The 22,855-nt window shown below is 45.1% G+C and overlaps 1 protein-coding gene and 1 pseudogene across 1 annotated transcript in view; one reads left to right on the plus strand and one right to left on the minus strand.

Moving 5' to 3' along the window:
• Positions 1 to 1,585: 1,585 nt before the first annotated feature.
• Positions 1,586 to 22,855, plus strand: part of GNL2 (G protein nucleolar 2) — a 30,924-nt gene continuing 9,654 nt past the window's right edge. Inside the window, exons 1-9 of the mRNA XM_066269626.1 lie at positions 1,586 to 1,760; positions 3,738 to 3,822; positions 4,799 to 4,893; positions 6,478 to 6,617; positions 10,259 to 10,443; positions 13,998 to 14,064; positions 14,946 to 15,104; positions 15,659 to 15,772; positions 22,617 to 22,745. Of these exons, the coding sequence (XP_066125723.1) occupies positions 1,697 to 1,760; positions 3,738 to 3,822; positions 4,799 to 4,893; positions 6,478 to 6,617; positions 10,259 to 10,443; positions 13,998 to 14,064; positions 14,946 to 15,104; positions 15,659 to 15,772; positions 22,617 to 22,745 (1,038 nt within the window). The 5' untranslated portion in view covers positions 1,586 to 1,696. The remainder of the gene's footprint in view (positions 1,761 to 3,737; positions 3,823 to 4,798; positions 4,894 to 6,477; positions 6,618 to 10,258; positions 10,444 to 13,997; positions 14,065 to 14,945; positions 15,105 to 15,658; positions 15,773 to 22,616; positions 22,746 to 22,855) is intronic.
• On the minus strand, positions 20,396 to 21,299 carry LOC136328757 (arginine-fifty homeobox-like; annotated as a pseudogene).

Genomic DNA, 22,855 nt, shown 5'->3' on the forward strand with positions numbered 1-22,855 from the left:
CTGGAGTCCCCCAGTCAAGGCACATATGAGAAAGCAATCAATGGCAATTAAAGTGCTGCAACAACAAGTTGATACTTCTCATCTCTCTCCCTTCCTGTCTGTCTGTCTCTGTCTGTCTGTCTGACTCTCTCGCAAAACAATAGCAACAAAAAACCTTGAAAATGTTTTCAAAATATTGCAAGGGGCATACTTATACTAAAAATTATTCATTGTTGCCTGACCAGGTGGTGGCGCAGTGGATAGAGCGTCAAACTGGGATGCGGAGTACCCAGGTTCAAGACCCTGAGTTCGCCAGCTTGAGCACAGGTTCATCTGGTTTGAGCAAAGCTCACCAGTTTGGACCAAAGGTCTCTGGCTTGAGCAAGGGGTAGCCCCCCTGTCAAGGCACATATGAGAAAGCAATCAATAAACAACTAAAGTACCACAATGGAAAATTGATGCTTCTCGTCTCTCTCCCTTCCTGTCTATCCCTATCTATCTATCCCTCTCTCTGATTCTCTCTCTGTCTCTGTCCAAAAAAAAATAATTATTCATTGTTTAACTGAAATTCAAATTCAACTGGGCATATTTTTATTTGCTAAATCTTGCAACCAGCAGTTAACATTTGAGCTGAGAACTGAATGAGTGGATGAGCAGGAGGAACTAACTCAGCAAAGATTCAGGGAAACAGTAATTCAGGTAGAGAGAACATCCCCTGTAAATGTCAGAATACCCAGAAGGAGGGAGGTATAATGAAGTCAGATAAATAGGCAGGGACTGGCCTGGTGCAGTGGATAAAGCCTGGTCCTGGAGTGCCAAGGCTGCCAGTTTGAGGCAATGGGCTTGCCTGGTCAAGGCACATATGACAAACAATTGATGAACGACTAAAGTAAAGCAACTATGAGTTGATACTTACTGCTCCCTCCTACCCTGTTAAATCAATAAATAACCCTGGCCAGATAGCTTGGGTGGTTAGAGCATCCAGCCAAAGCTCAGAGATTGCCGGTTTGATCCCTGGTCAGGCACATACTGTAAGGAACAGATCGATGTTCCTGTCTCTCTCTCGCCCTTCCTTTCTCTCTAAAACCAATAAATATTAAAAAAAAAATTTTTTAATCAATAAAATCTAAAAATAAAAAATAAGCAGGGGCCAAATCATGCACAATTCTATAAGGGTGGCAAGGAGTTTGAATTTCTGTGTGTCTTTCTCTCTTAAACTCTGTCATTGGAGGTTAAGGAGGGGGTAACAAGATCTGAGAGGTATCTGGCTGCTGTGTGGTCAAAGTCACTTTCAGAACGGTCGGTTTAAAGGACCAATTCAGATAATTATACTTAAACTGTGCCATTGGCCTGACCTGAGAGAGCCCCCTGTGTTTGGGGCTGTACCCAACTAGGAACTGGGGGCCCTCGGTCAGGGTATCTACAAGGTTGCGATGGAGAGGCAGCTTGGCGGTTGCTAGGGAGAGACTGGGCGAAACCTCCGCGCAGGGCTTTGCGGCCCCGGGCGGAACTGCAGCCAGGAGTGCGGCGGCACGCTCAGCGCAGTCGCAGGAAGTCGCGCGGGGGAAAGATGGGGCGCGAGCGGAAGTGACGTAGGCCTCACACACGTGGTCTAGCGTAGTTCACTCGCGTCGCTTCGGCCGGGTTTGGGAATTGAGGAGCTCGTTTACGCGCTGTAGGCCGAGCTTAGCACTGCGGTCTTCATCCCGTCGGCAAGATGGTGAAGCCCAAGTTCAAAGGACGGAGCACCATCAACCCGTCTAAGGCCAGCACAAACCCCGGTACTGGCGGCGGGGCTCGCGGAGGGTGGAGCTTGGAGGAAACTTGTGGGGAGGGATTCGAGGGGACAGAGAGGGGAGGGACACTCGGCTGGTATTGCTCGGGGTGACTTCGAGCTGAGTGGCTATTGGGGAATGAAAAAGTGGTGTCTTTTTTCGGAGGCACTGAAGAGGGTTGGCATCATGCACGCCTGTCAGGGCTATGCGTCAGGCACCGGGTCTGAAGTCGGTGAGAGTGAACACTCAGGCCTGGCAGCCGTGGGGCGACTTCAGTTGTGACATGCAGAGACTGGGAAGCTCTGAGTTGGAAGGGGCCCTTAAACTTGACCTCTTCTTGTGTTCCTGTGTGGATCTGGTGTGGAAGCACCTCCCCCAATATATTTCAGTTTTTGTATGATTCCACCATTCCAACTCAAGGAATTTCCATAAGTAAATCAGATGAAGTCAGATTAAAAGTGGTGTAGGCCAATTTAGCTGGCCTTTTATACTTGACCACACTTGCCTGTCACCTGAACTTTAACCATTTAAATGAGAAAGGGATTGTATATTTGGCTCTTAGAGCCTCCCGTGTAATAAAATTCAGAGAAAACCCTACAGATAAAGATGTTTTTGTTCTCAATATACCAAGGTTGTGGGTTCAGTTCCCAGGCAGGGCATATACAAGAATCAACGAATGAATGCGTAAGTAAGTGGAGCAACATCATCTTTTTGGGGATGTGTACGAGTTTTGAGGAGGAGGTTCCATCTGTAGGATGAACAAGATAGACTTTGGGGGAAGCCTCTTCCGTTCAGGTTTTGTTAGTAAAACTTCGTTTTTAAAGTTTTTGATGACTTGAATTCATGTTGAATGTTTTCTCTGGATTGCTGACAAATTTTTAAATTTATGTAGACTGGAATCTTAGACTGTGAGACCCAAAAAGTCCCTGAGAGATCACGATGTTAGAGGTGAAGACACTGAGCCAAGAGAATTGAAATGTCACAATTGGTACAGTTAGTGAGCGGTAGGGCTGCCAATCCTGTGATTTTAGCCTGTGTTCTACTGCATCACTTCAGGAGTAGACAGGTAATTAGAAGGGGATCCCCAAATGAGAAACTAGGCTAGTATTGCCATGCTTATTTGTCCTTTTATTTCTCTACCAGACATAAGACAGGAATTACTAATTGTTGCTCAGCTACAGTCCAACATTAGAAAGTTAGGAAACTGGTACATTAGGAACATTACTGTATCAAAATTATGGATTCCATCATGTCTTGCATGTAGCAGACACTCGATTTTTTTTTTTTAAGATTTTTTTTCTTTTTTAGATTTTATTTATTCATTTTTATTAGAGAGAGAGGGGAGAGAGAGATAGAGAGAGAACAGGGGGAGGAGCAGGAAGCATCAACTCCCATATGTGCCTTGACCAGGCAAGCCCAGGGTTTTGAACCGGCGACCTCAGCATTCCAGGTCAACGCTTTATCCACTGCGCTACCACAGGTCAGGCGCAGACACTCGATTTTCATTACACTGAGACCCAGGGGTAGTTGTTTTAGAAGATCAGATGCTTTTGTTCACGTTGTGGCTTTGTCATTTAATTGCTCTGTGACCTTGGGCAAGGTGTTTGACCACAGTGCATCAGTGTCTTAGCTCGCAGAATGGGGATAATGCATGCATCTTTATAGGGTTACTGTATGGGTTACATGAAACGGTGTCCGTAATATGGAGAGCATAGTGCCATAATTAACGCTCAGAAATCTTAGCTGTTCTCATTATCAAGTATGTACAGTCCTACTGAGGATCAAAGGTTAGGTCCGCTTTGTCATACCATGTATCTTCAGTGATGAGTACTTTGTTGGAACAACATATGGAGAAAGTAGAGATTTTGCAGTGAGGCGTCAGCCTGCCTATTTGGAGTGAATTAGTTGATGTGTTTGAAGCAGTGTTCACACTTAGACTTGTTGGTTATCAAATAGTGTACAGTCTACTTCTGTGTTTCCTAGATCGAGTACAGGGAGCAGGAGGCCAAAACATGAGGGACCGGGCCACAATCCGGCGCCTGAATATGTACAGGCAGAAGGAGCGCAGGTGAGCTTCGGTGGGCACCGTCATCCTTTCCCTTTCCTCCATGCCGTTGCCTTGCAGCTGAGCCCCAGTAAACCTCTGATAGTCCCACCCCTCGTTTCCTGAAACGGGAATATTGTATTTTCAAATGTTATTTTATGTGGGTGTTGTTATAACAAATTGTGAATTTTGGGTTCCAGATGAGGATAGTGGGTGGTGAAATTGTTATTGTGTCACCATGATGTACAACAATTAGAGGTTTTGTTCCTTGCAGCCTCGGCCTCCACAAGTGTTGTATTAAATCTCAAGTTAAGTATCTGTCAGATAGAAATCTGGTTTTCTTTAACAGAGCATATAGGACTGTAGTCATAAAAGCAGCTGGAAAACTTGTTTTTAATGCCAAACATTAGATCACAACATTGTGGCACTTGAAAACTCATCACAACTCTGAGTTCTGCTGAGGCAGCCTCTACTGCAGGGACTTGCTGAATGTGACATTTTGCTAGCTGGTCTTAATTTGTTTGGTAATTAGATTCTTTATCCATTCTAAAAGATGTGTCTAAAACATAAATGTCAATGAACTTAGTCTGCTTTAGTCACCTACTCTGTAGTTTGTTTTAGAATTTTGAGTTCCAGCATAAATCACCCTCAACTTAAAATTTATTTAAAGCAGCCTTCAAATAATTACCCCAAAAGTTAAAGTGTGGGATTTTTTTTTATAAAAAACGCAAGAAACAGTAAACAGATTTTTAAACATCGGCGTTATTTGTTATTCATCCAGCAGAAATCATTAGGTGCTCTGTTGCAAGAGGTTAAATGGCTTTTGGACAATCTGTTCCAAATGAAGAAGTACTTTTTGTTTACTGAAATTCACATTTCATGGTCATTTAAAACAACAAAAAAAAAGAAAGGGTCCTTTTGATGAAAAAGGTATCCTGTAAACCAAACTTTGCTGTTTTCTTCTGTCCTCCATCAAAATCTGTTGATCTCCTCAATTTAGGAATAGTCGTGGTAAAGTGATCAAGCCTCTGCAGTATCAGTCAACAGTAGCTTCTGGCACAGTGGCGAGAGTGGAGCCAAATATTAAATGGTTTGGTGAGTATTGTCGTCTGTTACTTCTGCTCTACAAAACGTGCGCTGTATGGAAAAGGGCAGGGTGTTCAGGTGTCTAACAGGTAGGAGTGTTTGGGTGAGTGGAACTGTCAAGGATTATAGGAGAAAGGAATGAGATAAGTACCCGTGGTGGAAGAAGTGCAGAGAAAAGTAGAGGAGGTGGATTTTATAAATAACTTGTTTTTGAGAAGAACTCATCATTGTTTATTGTAAGTGACCCTCTTAAACAGGTAAGATCACCCCTAATGGCCAGCATTCACAGACTGTAGAACTCTTATTTCTTGTAATCTGGAGAGGTTACAGTTTGAGAGGTGCCTTGTGGGTGTGTTTGGGCATTAGCTTGAAGTTCCTTTGAAACACTTTGCCTTTATTGGGTTGTATTTGAACTGAATCACAATGTTGGTCCTTCCCAGGAGTGACTAGAGCATCTCCAGGGTCACAGCGGGATCAGGGACTCCTTTGGAAAGTCCACCTTCCTTTCAGTCTGGGCTTTCAGGCTTCCCCTTAGATATTCCCAGATATGTGGGCGTGTCAGACGATGGGACCCCTTTGTTTGTCTGGTGTTTGACCTCTCTACTAAGGGGCAAATGGCAACTACCTTTGAATATTTCTTTTTTTTTTTAATATTTCTTAAATCTTTTGATGGGATACCTCCCAGGAAACTGCAACGCAGAAAAGCGTCAAAGAAAACTCCATAATGCCACTAGCGTGGTGGCTAGGTGCTGTGACTCTAGACCACCTGGGTTTGAATTCTCTGGATTCTACCATTTCTGTGACTCTGGGTACATTATTGTCTGTCTGTTCATCAGTTTCCTCATCTCTAAAATGGAGATAAAAATAGTACCTTTCTCATAGGACTTTTATGGGAATTAAATGAGTAAACCTATGTAAAGTGTGGAGAATAGTGCCCAGCAAATAGGAGGTACAACACCAGAGTTAAGCAGTGTCATTGTCACTATTTCCACTGTCATTGTTATTAGCATTTTGAGTTTTGTGTTTGTGCTGCAACATGCTGCTTACTTGAATACATTCTCTGGGGTCTCTCACTTATCAGGTGTTCTCCAGGTAGTGTTATACACCTTTATTTTGTTCCTTTACGTGGATTTGTTGGTTCATTTTATAGTCCCTTCAAAACCTCGTAACCCTAAGCAGCAACTGACTCTTAGGTGCTGTGCTTTGGGATTCTCTGTACCAGCTGATTAGCTGTGATTGGCTCCAAATTCCTTTGCCAGATCTAACAGGAAGTAGGACATTTGTCAAGTCTAAGTTCACTCACTGATGTTTATTTTTCCGTTTCATCCAGTCCAGAAATTGGGCTTGGAAAACTATTGAAACCCTTTCTGTGTCTGGGTGGGTGGATTAGTTCATAGTGTGATGATGCAGGAGAGGCAGGGTTTTTTGTTTTAATTTGTTCCTCTTTTAAGTTTGAAAAGGGCTGCGTGGATGGATGTATCAGGTGTTTGGGTGAACAAGGGTAATTTAAAATCTTTCCTCTGTCCTTGGGAAGATGGATGCAGAAGCGAAAAGGAGTTGTTTATTAAATGGCAGTGTTCTTTTGTAAAACAGGAAACACACGTGTGATTAAGCAGTCATCATTACAAAAATTTCAAGAGGAAATGGATACAGTTCTGAAGGATCCATACAAAGTTGTCATGAAGCAAAGCAAGTTACCCATGTCTCTTCTCCATGATCGAATTCGGCCTCATGTAAGATGGAGCGGTGCTTGGCAGTGGAATGTCTTTGGCAAACGCTATGCAGATCCTCTCTGCCACTTGTCTTTTGTTTTTTCTCTAGAGAACAGTGGCTATAGTGCAGTACTGATGAGCTTCCCGAGACATCTCTCTTCACCTTTGTCAGGGTCTCCCCTTTAGTCTGAATCACTTTGGTCAGGGAGGCTCAGTAGTATGCTGATAAAAGCACTGGCTTTGGGTAAGACCTGGATTGTAATCCTTGCTCTAACCAAGGGTTTTCAACCTTTTTTTTTTTAAAGCAGTATTGCTATTTTATTTTTTTGTGGCAGAGACAGAGAGAGTCAGAGAGAGGGACAGATAGGGACAGACAGATAGGAAGAGAGAGAGATGAGAAACATCAATTCTTTGTTGCGGTTCCGTAGTTGTTCATTGATTGCTTTCTCATATGTGCCTTGACGGGGGCGGGGGGGGGGGGCTACAGCAGACCAAGTGACCCCTTGCTCGAGCCAACGACCTTGGGCTCAAGCTGGTGAGCTTTGCTCAAACCAGGTGAACCCGCGCTCAAGCTGGCGACCTCGGGGTTTTGAACCTGGGTCTTCCACATCCCAGTCTGACGCTCTATCCACTGCGCCACCGCCTGGTCAGACGGGTTTTCAACCTTTTTACACTCAGGGACTGGTGAAAATAGAATTATTTCGGAGACCACTAAGGCAGAAACCACTCTTGAAAAGAAGCAATTTCAACTAAGATCAATGGGTCTATAATTTTCATATGGCATCTGGGTGGTTAACTCTTTTGCAGACAGGCACTGAATTTCTGGTGGACCAGCAGTTGAGAAACACTGCCTACCTCTTCTTATGACCTTAGTTCCATTTCTCTGAGCTTTCACTTCCCCATCTGTAAATCAAGAGAACCCACCTCCTCGAACGACTGGATGCAGATGGAACATCAGCAAAACTCTTGGCACGTAGTGAGCACACAGCTTGCTCCCCGTTCAGCTTAATAGATTACTAATGCTATTTATAAAGAGTATTACTATTTTCTTGGTAGGCAACCTTAAGTTTGAATAGTAATTCCATTGAACTTTGGGAAGTGTTGAATTAGATTGGGTTGGTAGGAGGGAGCTCTTCGGTGGTGTTACTTGCAGCTTCTGTGAGCTCCTTGGAGAGTCTTTTGAGCTGAAGGAAAGGGTGCTGGTCCAGATTGGTTGTTGATCATTGAAGTTCAAAGTACAGTAAGGACTGACCCTGGCTTGAGTAGAATGAGTTTCACACAGAACCAAAGAAATGGCCTAATGTTTTCGTGCACGTTTTTACTTGCATCAAATAATAATTCCCAGAAATGGAGCCAGTGCATAAGCTTCAGTTCCAGGACAAGGAGGGGAAGAAAACATTGACATGCATACATGGATTAACAGTTCAAAGAAAAGTGTTTACTTGCAGAACAAAATAAAAACCAAGGCCTGGTTATTGCCTCAGGTTTTATCAATTATGCTTTGTTTTATGACAGACTAGAAGAATGGCACCTATTAGTGAAATGACTGTTTCCTTTCAGGGAAACACATGAGTGTAATTCATGAACCAGACAAGTTGCTCATTTCCCTTGTTCTCTTTGTCTGTTCTCCCTAAAGCCATCTTTCAACAAACTATTGAGTTCTGTTTATGTGAAGAACAGAGAGGTCCTATTATGGATTTGCTGATCTGTTGCCCAGTCCCGTTCAGGGTTTCCAGCACCCAGTGCCTGACTGTGGTACGCAGGATGAGGGCGCTGCAGCTGTGGCTGTCCGCAGGCTTGTGATGCAGACAGGGACTCCGAGTATTGAGTTTTCCACTTTGGCTTCGAGGAGCCTTCCCTGTTTCATTTTAGCATGATATCTACTACTTGTTATAAAATATGCTTTGGAGATTGCTGCAGAGTGATGTCAAATCAGATATGGTTTCAGCTTTGGCACATTTGAGTAAAGGTGCATTATTATTATATTTCTATAGCAATACATTGAAAATGCTAATTTTGTATTGCTTCATTGTAGTACGTACTAATGTATAGGTTTATATATAGAGACCCATGTATACTGGACTTCATAGGTTATTTAATAGCTTTTCAAGGATAATTTTGATCATGCTTTCTCCAGTGACATTAGAACCATGTGAATGCATTCATGCTTGGGGATGTTCCCTTGTTGGAAGGTAATGAGTTCAAGAAAGATGGGCTGGAGGACTTGAGGAAATAACAGCTTAAAGGTCTTTAGGATTGGAGGGTGGGGTCTGTTAAAGTTCAGAGCCACTGCTTCCATTACCCATATTTAGTGGCTGGTGCCTACTTAACAGAGGAGCTTGTGCTGAGGAGCAGAGGGTGATATTTTTTTTGTCGTCCTTGCATAGGGGTCATGCTAATTTCTATTGTTCAGGTTTTACTCTGTGCTGCAGAAGTGTGTACTGGATTTTTTATTTCATTTTCTTCTTTTAAGGATAGTTTCTGCCAGCTCTTAGCATTGTTACGTGCTAGACCCTAACTCAAACTTTTTTTTTTTTTTTTTTTTTTCTGAAGCTGGAAACAGGGAGAGACAGTCAGACAGACTCCCGCATGTGCCCGACCGGGATCCACCCGGCACGCCCACCATGGGACGACGCTCTGCCCCCCAGGGGGCGATGCTCTGCCCATCCTGGGCGTCGCCATGTTGCGACCAGAGCCACTCTAGCGCCTGGGGCATAGGCCACAGAGCCATCCCCAGCGCCCGGGCCATCTTTGCTCCAATGGAGCCTTGGCTGCGGGAGGGGAAGAGAGAGACAGAGAGGAAGGCGTGGCGGAGGGGTGGAGAAGCAAATGGGCGCTTCTCCTGTGTGCCCTGGCCGGGAATCGAACCTGGGTCCTCCGCACGCTAGGCCGACGCTCTACCGCTGAGCCAACCGGCCAGGGCCCCTAACTCAAACTTTGACTTTCATCTGGCTTCAGAAATTCCTGTGCCCGTAACCCCCTTACAGCCACATCGAGTTCTAGTTCGTACCAGGTTCCTTTTATCACTTCTAAACTGTTATTTTGGACTTTTGCTAGATGTTTTTCATCTGAAGACTTTCCATGTGCATTTAATAAAAACGTTACCTAAATTAGGGAAACTGTTATCTGAAACTAAAATGCATCTTACAAAACAAGCAATTCCTTTTAGCCATGAAAGAAATGAACTTCCAAGAGAAAGTTGGCATTTACAGTTGGTTTAAAAAAACAACACAAATTTGAGTATGATCGCCCTTGACAAAATCTGTGAATTTGGCGAATTTTATGCACTTGTTTGAAAGCTCCAAAAAAAAGTCAGAAAAGATAAGTTCATTTTCAGCATTGCAACCTTAATTACATCTGACTGAAGTTTATGATAAATGAAATAAAGCAGAGTTTTTGGCATGTCTTGCACAACTATTCATATTTGCTTTGACGATTTGTATTTCTCCGAGGGAGCTTGCAGGCTTTCAGAATAGAGGGACAAGTGCTTTTGCTATTTCAGTAAGCATTTCTTAATCTGCACTCAGGCCATATCCATGCAGATTTTGGTGTGGGTGGAGCTTTGGAAGGATAACAGCACAAAGCCTTTCCTAGGTAGGTTTTTAATTTGCTTTTACTTAGTGCTTTCCTTAGTTTCACCAATAATTCTCATTTCTGTTTAGAACTCAAAGGTGCACATCCTCGATACTGAAAGCTTTGAAACAACCTTTGGCCCGAAGTCACAGAGGAAGCGACCAAATTTGTTTTCCAGTGACATGCAGTCTCTTGTAGAAAATGCGGAAATGTCCACTGAGAGCTATGATGTGGGCAAGGACCGTGATCTGGTAACGGAAGACACGGGTGTGAGGTATGGTATGGAAGCTCCCCAGCTCTCCTCATTTGCTCTTCTGCAGCCAGACATGTTCTCTACCCTTACTTTGCCTGCGTGAGGTGTACTGATTTAATCATTGATGGAGAGTTCTCTTCCCTTAGACTAGAAAAATTAGTGAAACGGGCCAGACTGGATAGTTTAAGGTTACTTATTTACTATAGGTCTCTTTCTTCATCCACAAAGTAAAAATAAATAACATTCTCTTTCTCATTTTAAGAGCATTCTGTTCTCTCATGGGCAAATTAGGGAATATCGTTAAAGTTGAAATGCAACACAAAGATAAGGATTCATAATCTCAACCTGTGGTAAGTTTGTGAAGATCATAGCTTTGTTAACCAGAAGTCTGGACCACAGGGTAGCCTTTGAGGTTTCTGTGACCCTTTGAAGATTTGTGTATGTGTATAAAGGTGGGATTTTGTTATTTTTGTTTTGTATTGTTTGAGGAGTGGGAGGAGACAAAGGGTCCATGCTCCTCCAAGAAGATGATGATTCAGTCAGTGATTTATATTCTTCTAGATCTTTCTTACACTCTGTTTACGAGTATAATACTCTAAGACTGTTTTTGTTGTTGTTTTTAAGTGAGAGTAGGGGAGACAGTGAGATAGACTCCTGCATGCACCCTGACCGGGATCCACCCGCAACCCCTGTCTTGGGCTGATGCTCGAATCAATTGTGCTATTTTTTAGTGCTTGAGGCTGATGCACTTGGACAAACTGAACTATCCTCAGTGTTTGGGGCTGAGGCTCAAATCAATCGAGGGACTGGCTGTGGGAGGGGAAGAGGGAGAGAAAGGGGTGAGGGATGGGAAGAGAAGAAGATGGTTGTTTCTCCTAAGTGCCCAGACCAGAAATCGAACCTGGGAAGTCCATACAGCGGGCTGATGCTCTATCCACAGAGCCAACCAGCCAGCATCCTAAGACTGTATTTAACTTGCGTTGTATTTATTTAAAATTTTATTTAAAAATTTATTTTATTTATTAATTTTAGCCTGACCAGTGGTGGCACAGATAGTGTCAGCTTGGGACACTGAGGTCCCAGGTTCAAAACCCTGAGGTCGCTGGCTTGAGTACAGGGTCATGGGTTTGAGCCTAAGGTCATTGGCTTTTAAAGCCCAAGGTTGCTGGCTGAGCAAGGAAGGGGTCACTGGCTCAGTTGGAGCCCCCTCCTCCCTCAAGACACATATGAGAAGCAGTCAGTGAACAACTGAAGTGCTGCAACTACGAGTTGATACTTCTCATCTCCCTTCCTTCCCATCTCTCTCTCTCTATTCTCTCACCAAAAAAAAAAGGGTGGGGGAACAATTATTGATTGATTTTAGAGAGAGAAGAAGCAAAGGGAAACAATTATTGATTGATTTTAGAGAGAGAAGCAGCAGGGGAGGGGGGATTGATTTGTAGTTGCACTTATTTTTGTATTTGTTGGTTGAGTCTTGTACATGCCCTGACTGGGGGATTGAACCCACAACCTTGGTGGATCAGGATATCACTCTAAGCAACTGAGCTACCCGGCCAGGGCTTGCCTTTTATTTTAATACATTTTCTAAGTTGTTAACAGTGTGTTTTCATGTCAGTTCTTAACAGCAGCATAATGTCAAAGTAGTGTTTTATTGTGGCCAGTCCCACTGTTGGACACTTAACTGTTTATAGTTTCTCCCATCACTAACAATATTAGAGTAAAGCATCAGTGTGACCAAACCCTTCTCATCCCTCATTATTATCCAGATATAAACTCTTATGGGGAAATTACCATATCAGAGACTGGGACGAATTTGATTAGCAGCTGCCATATTACCTTCAAGAAAGGGGTCCCAGGCAGTGCAGGATGGTCCACATGCTCTCTCTTGTGTCTCCTAAGTGCTTAACAAAGAGATGCTGTCTCTTGACTGTGGCCATGCCACCTCAATGCTGTTGTCAGCCATGTCAAGCTTTGGGCCTCCCAGAGATAATGTCAAGCCATTTGGGGCCAGCAAGAAGAGGCATTCTTGGAATTATTTGGACTTTTTGGTTGGCTTTGTGTTCTGCTGACTTTTATTTCTTTCTCCAAAAGTTACAGTTGGTAACGGGGGGAAAACAACTATTTTTGTTTCAAAGTCATTGGGTGAATGTCTTTGAGGCAAGTAAATAAACAGATGCTCAGCCTAATCAGAAAAAATTCACTTTACATGGGAGCGATGAGGTATAGATTGTGGTTCATGTTCTGCCAATTCCTTTTCACAATTCTCTGACATATTACCATATTACAGGCTTTTTTAAAAAAAAAAATTTCATTGTGGTAAAATAGACATAACATAAAATATACCACTTTATAACCTTTTTTAAGCGTATAATTCCATGGCATTACGTACATTCACATGGTTGTGGAACCATCACTGTTATGCACCACCAGTGGTTCACGTCATTCCAGACTGACACGCTATACCCATTAAACAGTAACTCCCCATTCTCCCTCTCCCCGAGCCCTTGCAACCACCATTCATTCCACTTTCTTTCTTTTATGAGTTTGACTGCTCTTATGAGTAATACTTCATGTAAGTGCAGTCATTCAACAGTTGTCCTTTTGTGTCTGGCTTTTTTTACAAGGATAATGTGGTCAAGGCCATTGAAGCAGATCAACATTTTATCCTTTTTTATTACTGAATAGTATGCACATTTTTTAAATCCATTCATCTGTTTATGGTCATTTGGATATAGTCACTTATTTTTATTATTATTATTATTTTTTTAAGTGAGAGACAGACAGGGCAGACAAACAGGAAGGGAAAACAATGGGAAGCATCAACTCATAGTTGCGGCACCTTAGTTGATTGCTTTCTCATATGTGCCTTGAACAGGGGCCTTTAGCCAAGCCAGGGACCTTTGGGCTCAAGCCAGTGACAGAGGAATCATGTCTATGATAAGCCTGCACTCAAGCCAGTGACCTTAGGGTTTCTAACCTAGGTCCTCAGCATCCTAGGCCAATGCTTGGATAGAGTCGCTTTTGAAATTAAGTTTGTTTTGCTCCATTTACAACAAATTTTTTTGTTTGTTTTTTTGTATTTTTCTGAAGCTGGAAATGGGGAGAGACAGTCAGACAGACTCCCGCATGCGCCCGACCGGGATCCACCCGGCACGCCCACCAGGGGAGATGCTCTGCTCACCAGGGGGCGATGCTCTGCCCCTCCAGGGCGTTGCTCTATTGCTACCAGGCCCACTCTAGTGCCTGGGGCAGAGACCAAGGAGCCATCCCCAGCGCCCGGGCCATCTTTGCTCCAATGGAGCCTCGCTGCGGGAGGGGAAGAGAGAGACAGAGAGGAAGGAGACGGGGAGGGGTGGAGAAACAGATGGGTGCTTCTCCTGTGTGCCCTGGCTGGGAATTGAACCCGGGACTTCTGCACGCCAGGCCGACGCTCTACCACTGAGCCAACTGGCCAGGGCCCATTTACAACAAGTTTTGATACCCCTTTCCTTTGGTATATGGTTGATTTTCCCCTAAAATGCCCTTTTACACTTTATAGTGCTTTAGTTGCTCACTTTGGGTGTTTTCTTCTTTAGAAATGAAGCCCAAGAGGAGATATATAAAAAGGGACAGTCCAAGAGAATATGGGGTGAGCTCTACAAGGTGAGGCTTGAAATTCTCTCTCATTGGCTTTCACAGTCTTATATGAGGAAACTAGTTTGATATGGTGAAGCTCTGTCAGAGAAAGGGCAGGCTCTGCTGCCCCTCCATCTTTCTCTCGCAGAAAAACCAGGATCGACATAGCCATGACGTTGCTACCATTGGTCTACCATATTTCATTGCTCATTCAATAGTAACAGCTCCCTTATATACATTCATAGCTGTCAGTATTTCTTTGGATTACCTGCTAGAATGATAATCCTGTTTAGCTTTACTGTACATGGTTCGAGCTGCATGAGAATTTTAAAGTTATGTCGTCCAGGCCTTTCATTTCACAGGGAGAACACAAGTCTAGAAAGAGTGCCTGCCTGACGGCACCCGGCCCGCTGGCTCGTGGAGGTCTGCGTGCTGGGTCTAGCCCATGCTCTTCGGCTGGCTGGGGTTCCCGTCCACACACTAGGAATATTTTCAGTAACGGAGTCCTTCAAGCATAACTAAACAGTAACAATAGGAAACTAGTACCGTGAAAACAAACTGATTTTTCTAGTTTTTTGTAAAATACACAAAACCTGTAACAGTAAAAGCTTTTAGAAATTTTAACAAGTAAAAGATTCTGTCCAATAATGCATAGTAGTCATGAAATAAGATGAGTTTCATCTAAGCTGGTTTTTCTATTTGAAATTTGACAAGTTCAAATAACCCAGGATGAAAAATACTTTTGAATTCTGATCACTGGGCACTGAGGTTGTCTACACCCAGCTCTCGTAAGACTGCTATGAAGTTACTGCTATTGTTTTATTTTCCCTGGGCTCCCTTACAAGTCAGCCCTGGTTCATTGTATCCTTGTGCGGTAGCAGATCATGTTTGCCTCTTTGAACTTGCAGGTGATAGATTCATCAGATGTTGTAGTTCAAGTTCTTGATGCTAGAGATCCAATGGGTACCCGTTCCTCTCACATTGAGACTTACTTGAAAAAGGAAAAGCCCTGGAAACACCTCATTTTTGTTCTGAACAAATGTGACCTTGTTCCAACCTGGGCAACAGTAAGTACAGCTGCTAATGCAGAACAGACTTCTGAGGCTGCTCAGCTCGTGGAAGCTCTGAGTGTCCATAAATTAATTAGTTTCGTGGTTTGTAGGCCTTGGGACATTAGTTAAAGCATTACACTCTTGAGATTGCAGTCATTGAAGTGTTCTCATTGAAAACACAACTGGAATGTGCTTCACTACCTGGGCAGAGTTACCTTTTATGCTGTGCTGGGTGGTGACGGGGCGGCCCCAGCGCCCACGGGACGAGTGATGTGCGCCCCTTGAGGAGGAGGCTGCCTCCTTAGCCACTGGCCTGTTTCACATCATGTTACATTAATTGCATTTAATAGCAGTGAAGGCGTTTGGGGGATATTGTTTTGTATTTAGAAGATAAAAGACAAAGCATTAACTGTCATACTTGAAAAAAAATTTCAAAGAATTAGAGCTAACATTTTCCATAGACAGTTGTGTATTTTTGAAGCACAGTCCCGTAATTCAAGCTCTGATTCTTCCTGTATTGTAAATAAACAAATTACCATTTACCAGCATCTTTTCTTTTCCCTCTGTAGAAACGATGGGTTGCTGTCCTCTCCCAGGATTATCCAACGCTCGCTTTCCATGCGAGTCTTACGAACCCCTTTGGCAAAGGAGCATTTATCCAGCTGCTCCGGCAGTTTGGGAAGGTATTCAGACCTGGTCTGTTTCTCCGGCTGTGTCAGTGTGGGTTTGTGTTCGTAATCTTCTTGCCAGTGTGTCAGAACATTACAGACCTCACTTCCCACATCTCTTGGTAACGAGAAACGTGTGTCCTAACAATGTAAAACACAGAGCCTCAGGATTATAAGGGATTCTGAAATTTTCTAGGTCATCTTTGACTCCCATTCCTGACAATGGTGCTTCTCTTTCTGCCATATTCCTGGCACGTTTATGGCCCAACCTCTATTAGACGATGGCCCCCCCACACATACACACACACACATACACACTGTGTTCCCTGCCCTGGGCTTTCAAGGCCTGCCTGCTTCTGCCCTCGGGGCCTGAGTAGTTTCAGTCCCCTCTGCTGGAAGGCACCCTGCCAACTTCCAACTGCAGATTGCTGTTCAGATGTCAGTTCCTCAGGGAAGCCCTGCAACCAGATTACCCCCGCAGATGTCCTCGAAGCTTCGTATTCCATACCTGCACCTTCGTGTGTTTCATTAATTCTACCTGGCGCCAAAAAAAGGCACATGTTCTGGCCCACCTTTCCCAGCTTCCCAGAGCAAACACTTCCAACTCTTAGATGTGGCTTCTGTTACTTTCTTCCTTTTTTTTTTTTTTTTTTTTTGTATTTTTCTGAAGCTGGAAACGGGGAGAGACAGTCAGACAGACTCCCGCATGCGCCCGACCGGGATCCACCCGGCACACCCACCAGGGGCGATGCTCTGCCCCTCCGGGGCATTGCTCTGTTGCGACCAGAGCCACTCTAGCGCCTGGGGCGGAGGCCACAGAGCCATCCCCAGCGCCCGGGCCATCCTTGCTCCAATGGAGCCTTGGCTGCAGGAGGGGAAGAGAGAGACAGAGAGGAAGGAGGGGGTGGGGGTGGAGAAGCAAATGGGTGCTTCCCCTATGTGCCCTGGCTGGGAATCGAACCCGGGTCCCCCGCACGCCAGGCCGACGCTCTACCGCTGAGCCAACTGGCCAGTGCCACTTTCTTCCATATTTTTGATGCATGCTTATGAGTCTATTTCTTGATCTCCCCCGCCCCCCACAGTTTTAGATATTTTAAGTTTTTAGGGTTAGGTTTCTTATAGCCAACCCTTCCTCTACTCTCACTATTATTATATGTTTGGCTAAATTCAGTGTTTATATCATGACTGTAAGGTGTCAGTCGCAGCTCATTCGCACAGTGCTCTGATTATAATTGCTTTCTAATAAAACTTTGTTTTCCTGGTGTTGATATGCCCCATTTGTCACTAATGGCCCACCAAGTGCCCTGGCAGAGTGGGACCTTTCAGAATGTTCCACACCTCCCTTCCAGCGGGTGCTGCTGCTCCCAGGCCTGCTGCCAGGCCTGCTTCCGGCATCTCCTTTCAGCATAGTCCTCAAGAGTGTCTGTGGCCCTGGCCGGTTGGCTCAGCGGTAGAGCGTTGGCCTGGCGTGCGGGGACCCGGGTTCGATTCCCTGCCAGGGCACATAGGAGAAGCGCCCATTTGCTTCTCCACCCCCCCCCCCTTTCCTTCCTCTCTGTCTCTCTCTTCCCCTCCCACAGCCAGGGCTCCATTGGAGCAAAGATGGCCCGGGCGCTGGGGATGGCTCCTTGGCCTCTGCCCCGGGTGCTAGAGTGGCTCTGGTTGCGGCAGAGCGACGCCCCGGAGGGGCAGAGCATCGCCCCCTGGTGGGCAGAGCGTCGCCCCTGGTGGGCGTGCCGGGTGGATCCGGTCGGGCACATGCGGGAGTCTGTCTGACTGTCTCTCCTGGTTTCCAGCTTCAGAAAAATACAAAAAAAAAAAAAAAAAAAAGAGTGTCCGTGGCTGTCATCCTCAGGGTGTCCATGGCCATTTCCTCTGCTGGATCCCTTGGTCGTTGGATTTCCTTTTCTACTTTCTTGGTTCACTCCTTCCTTTTGACGGACCATGTTTTCCAAAAGCTTCCTGAGAAGGAATGTTTAGAAAGAACACATTCTGAGACCTTAAATTATGGAAATATCTTTACCCTCACAGCATTTCTCCTCGGAATGTTGAGGGCACCGCTACATTGTCTTCTGATGTTTCTGTGGAGAAATCAGAGGCATCCTGACTCCTAAGCCTTTGGGGCTGGTATCTTTATTTTAAATTCCTGTCCTAAAATTTCACAGACGTGCTCTAAGATAGGTCTTTTATTATTCAGTGAGCTAGACATTGGATGGGACTTCCAGTCTGATATTGTCTTATGTTTTTTCTTGGAAACCCCTGTGCCCCAATCACCTCTGTTCTCATTTATGAATTTAGTTTATCTCCTGGTTTAATTCTTGAATTTGTAGTCTTTTTTTTTTTTTTTTTTTTTACAGAGACAGAGGTCAGAGAGAGGGATAGACAGGGACAGACAGACAGAAACGGAGAGATGAGAAACATCAATCATTAGTTTTTCATTGCGCGTTGCGGTACCTTAGTTGTTCATTGATTGCTTTCTCATATGTGCCTTGACCGCAGGCCTTCAGCAGACCAAGTAACCCCTCTGCTCGAGCCAGCGACCTTGGGTCCAAGCTGGTGAGCTTTGCTCAAACCAGATGAGCCTGCGCTCAAGCTGGCGACCTCAGGGTCTCGAACCTGGGTCCTTCCACATCCCAGTCCGACGCTCTATCCACTGTGCCACGGCCTGGTCAGGCTACTAGGCAGTTTTGACTTGATTTTCTAACTGTGTTATCACAAAATTTATTTATTTTAACATTTTACTTATTGATTTGAGTGGGGGGTGGGGGTGGGAAGCATCAGCTCCCATAAGTGCCTTGACCAGGTAAGCCTGGGGTTTCCAACTGGCAACCTCAGCATTCCAGGTCAACGCTTTATTCACTGCCCCACAGGCCAGGGGCAGAATTTATTTTGCCTCTCACTTCTAATTTTTTTTGTTTTATTTTTTATTTTATTTATTTATTTATTTTTCCTGAAGTTGGAAATGGGGAGTCAGTCAGACAGATTCCCGCATGCACCCGACCGGGATCCACCTGGCATACCCACCAGGGGGCGATGCTCTGCCCATCTGGGGTGTCGCTCTGTTGCAACCAGAGCCATTCTAGTGCCTGAGGCAGAGGCCACGGAGCCATCCTTAGCACCCGGGCCAACTTTGCTCCAATGGAGCCTCAGCTGTGGGAGGGGAAGAGAGAGATAGAGAGGAAGGAGAAGGGGAGGGGTGGAGAAGCAGATGAGCACTTCTCCTGTGTGCCCTGGCCGGGAATCGAACCCGGGACTCCCACGCACCAGGCTGATGCTCTACCACTGAGCCAACCGCCCAGGGCTCACTTCTAATTTTTTCTTTTTTCTTTTTTTTTTTTGTATTTTTTCTGAAGCTGGAAACAGGGAGAGACAGTCAGACAGACTCCCGCATGCGCCCCACAGGGATCCACCCAGCACGCCCACCAGGGGCGACGCTCTGCCCACCAGGGGGCGATGCTCTGCCCCTCCAGGGCGTCGCTCTGCCGCGACTAGAGCCACTCTAGCGCCTGGGGCAGAGGCCAAGGAGCCATCCCCAGCGCCCGGGCCATCTTTGCTCCAATGGAGCCCTGGCTGCGGGAGGGGAAGAGAGAGACAGAGAGGAAGGAGGGGGGGTGGGGAAGTAAATGGGCACCTCTCCTATGTGCCCTGGCTGGGAATTGAACCCGGGTCCCCCGCATGCCAGGCCGACGCTCTACCGTTGAGCCAACCGGCCAGGGCCTCACTTCTAATTTTTAATCCCGGGGAGCTCTTATGTAACTATCAGTTGCCCTGCCCCCTTTACAGCCTATTTTTTCACGGGTGGAATATCATCTGTCATCTCTCTGATAGTGGTGTTTTGAAATTTTCCCCTGTCCCTATGTTGACTCTGTTCCCCCCAGTTTTTCTGCTTTTTCTACTGCACTCACACTTCAAAGGTCTTGTTATTCTTGGCTCTCCATAATTAAGAGTGACCACTAAAATTAGGTGATAATGTTTTTTGTTTGTTTGGGGTTTTTTTGTACAATTTGGTATTTATTAGTACTTTGATCACGGAAATCCAAAGTCTAACATACTATAGTGGTTTTTGAATTCCAGGTTGTTACTTAATTTTTTTATTTTTTTTTTTGTATTTTTCTGAAGCTGGAAACGGGGAGAGACAGTCAGACAGACTCCCGCATGCGCCCGACCGGGATCCACCCGGCACGCCCATCAGGGGGCGATGCCCTGCCCCTCTGGGGCATTGCTCTGCCGCGACCAGAGCCTCTAGCGCCTGGGGCAGAGGCCAAGGAGCCATCCCCAGCTCCCGGGCCATCTTTGCTCCAATGGAGCCTTGGCTGCGGGAGGGGAAGAGAGAGACAGAGAGGAAGGAGGGGGTGGGGGTGGAGAAGCAAATGGGTGCTTCTCCTATGTGCCCTGGCCGGGAATTGAACCCGGGTCCCCCGCACACCAGGCCGACGCTCTACCGCTGAGCCAACCGGCCAGGGCCATGTTACTTAATTTTTTAAAAATTGATTTTAGAGAGGGATAGGAAGGGAAGGAGAGAGAGTGTTTGATTTTTTTCACTTATTTATGCATTCATTAGTTGATTCTTGTATGTGCCCTGACCAGGAATCAAACCTGTAACCTTGGCATATCAGGGCAATGCTCCAACCAACTGAGCTACCTGGCCAAGGCCTCCAGGCTGTTTCTTAGACTGTAGGCTGAAAGGCCTCAACTTGTCATGCTGGGTGAGGTTTGTCTAAATGATAAACCTAAAGTTACATCAGCAAAGATGCTAAGAGAAGAACCCATTTCTTTCTCGCTGGGGCCTGTGGTGAGAGATACTGATCTAGAGAGTGGAATGAGTTGGAGGTTTCATCTTCATCAGGAAAACTGTACAGTCCCATGATTTGCTCTATGTCATAGGCATCAGGGAACAAAGTAGGAACTGTGGCCACCAGACTCTCCAACTGAGGATCTTGCATTTGGACATCACTTGTGGGACTCTCAGTCATGACAGAGTCCCATGCCAAGCTTGAAGGGCCGAAGGGCTCAGGTGGAAGGGAGCTATAGAAATCTGAAACAATAGGAAATAAGAAGAAGGACTGGTTGATGTTGTGGGTGAGGGGGGCACATTCTTGGCTGGAAGAATCTGATTTAGTCTCTTTAGTGGTAGCAGCTGCTGCTGCTGCTTCTTCATTTTGACTCGTCAGTTCCCAAACCAAGTCTTTATTGTTGACTCTGGCAGGTTGAGTTTCAAAGCAAGTTCCTTCTGGAGATTTTTTTTTTTTAAATATTTTATTTATTGATTTTTTAGAGAGAGAGGAGTGAAAGAGAGAGACAGAGAGAGAGAGAAGGGGGAGGAGCAGGAAGCATCAACTCCCATATGTGCCCTGACCAGGCAAGCCCAGGGTTTCGAACCAGCGACCTCAGTGTTCCAGGTCGACGCTTTATCCCACTGCGCCACCACAGGTCAGGCCACTTCTGGAGATTTTTATCTGGAAACATCGTGTGGCTAAAGACAGCTTCCAGCTGTTCATGCTGCACATGCACTAACGAGGTGCGTTTTTGGTGCTTCTTCCATGTTGTATAATTAACTGTTTTGTATCACATCAATGTTGGTACTACTCATGTAGATGTAGACAAAAGTGTACGTATGGGTAGTCCCAGAGGCCCCTCTGTTCATCTGGGCACCAGAGAGCTGCCTTGGTAGGTCGGTCATGAATCCCCTCAGAGTGCCCATTTTCAAGCCTGTTGGATGTGTCCCTCTGAAAAAGCAGTTTCTTTGTGTCTGATAATGTTTTATGTAGGGGGTAGTTGTTGTGATAGACTTCACTGTAGGGTGATTGGCTAGAAACCCATTATTTTGTTGAAGGACATCCTAGATGTCAGCATCTGTAGTCTTTACTCTTGGGCCACTGAGTTTCCCCAGAAAGGAGTCTTCCAGGGTCTCTGAGGTCTGAAAATTAAGGATCTTTTCAGAAATGCAGCGTTTCAAAAAAAATTATCCCGAAGGCTAGGGGTAGAGTAGTTGTGTGCCCATGATGCGTGAGGGAGGGGACAGAGAGGTGACTGTTCCTACAAACCTGCCACTAGTCTGATTTCTGTCCAACCCTGAGTGCCATCTACATTGCTAATTTTCAAGGTCTTCTGTGATTCATTGATACTATTTTTGCTGGACTTTTAGTATCAATATTTCTTCCTTTGTAGCCAGTTCATTTTCATAATCTGTAGTGGGTCAAGTTAGATGCTACTTTTTATCTGCCAGTAGTTTATTAACATCACGTGTTACCTTTTATGGTCTCATCTCCAGCTCATTCTTTGGTTCTTTGGGTTTATGTGTTCGTTCCCATTGCTGTCATTCTAGTAGAGTTTGGGGAAGGACTGAGGAGGACATGATGTCCGCTTGCCATCTTTAATCGGACATCCCCACCCATTTGTAAGCCCTCGTCTTTGAGCCCTGTCTCCTTCATTTCTTTTTGGCAATGAAAATGCAGAATGTATTTTGCAGAGCAAAGGCTGGCTGGGCCGTGGGATTGCCAGCCGGTGCAGCTGCTGGGGTTTTCTTCCCAGAAGGCGTTTATCGGGTGGTTGGTGTTCTGAATCGATGACTAACAAAACTGTTTCTTCCTTTGTTTCTCAACCTACATACTTTTAACCTTAAAACATTCAAGAATAATTTCACATAGATGACTGGGGAAATGACTCACTTCTGATTTATTAATAAGTATATGTATCCCGCCTGCTCAGACTGTGTAGGTGGTGTGTTTGTGCTTTAAATCAATTTCTAGCAGTCGTTTTACACTGTATTCTTTATGTGAACAAAATAATACAACTTGGTTGTCCAAAGATATTTCCATGACTGCGTGTATGTAGTGTGTATTTTTTTTTTTCTGGACAGTTGCACACTGACAAGAAACAGATCAGCGTTGGGTTCATTGGCTATCCAAATGTTGGCAAGAGCTCTGTGATAAACACATTACGCTCCAAGAAAGTTTGCAATGTGGCCCCCATTGCAGGTGAAACAAAGGTACGTCTGGCTTGAGGGGACTTATGTACTTCCGAGTATTCTGTTTCCATGGAGGGTGATTATTTAGGACGTGGAGATTTCTTTCTGCTTCTCTTGAGTGAAGACTACCA

Source organism: Saccopteryx bilineata, chromosome 3 (assembly GCF_036850765.1).
Source record: "Saccopteryx bilineata isolate mSacBil1 chromosome 3, mSacBil1_pri_phased_curated, whole genome shotgun sequence".
NCBI lineage: Eukaryota > Metazoa > Chordata > Mammalia > Chiroptera > Emballonuridae > Saccopteryx > Saccopteryx bilineata.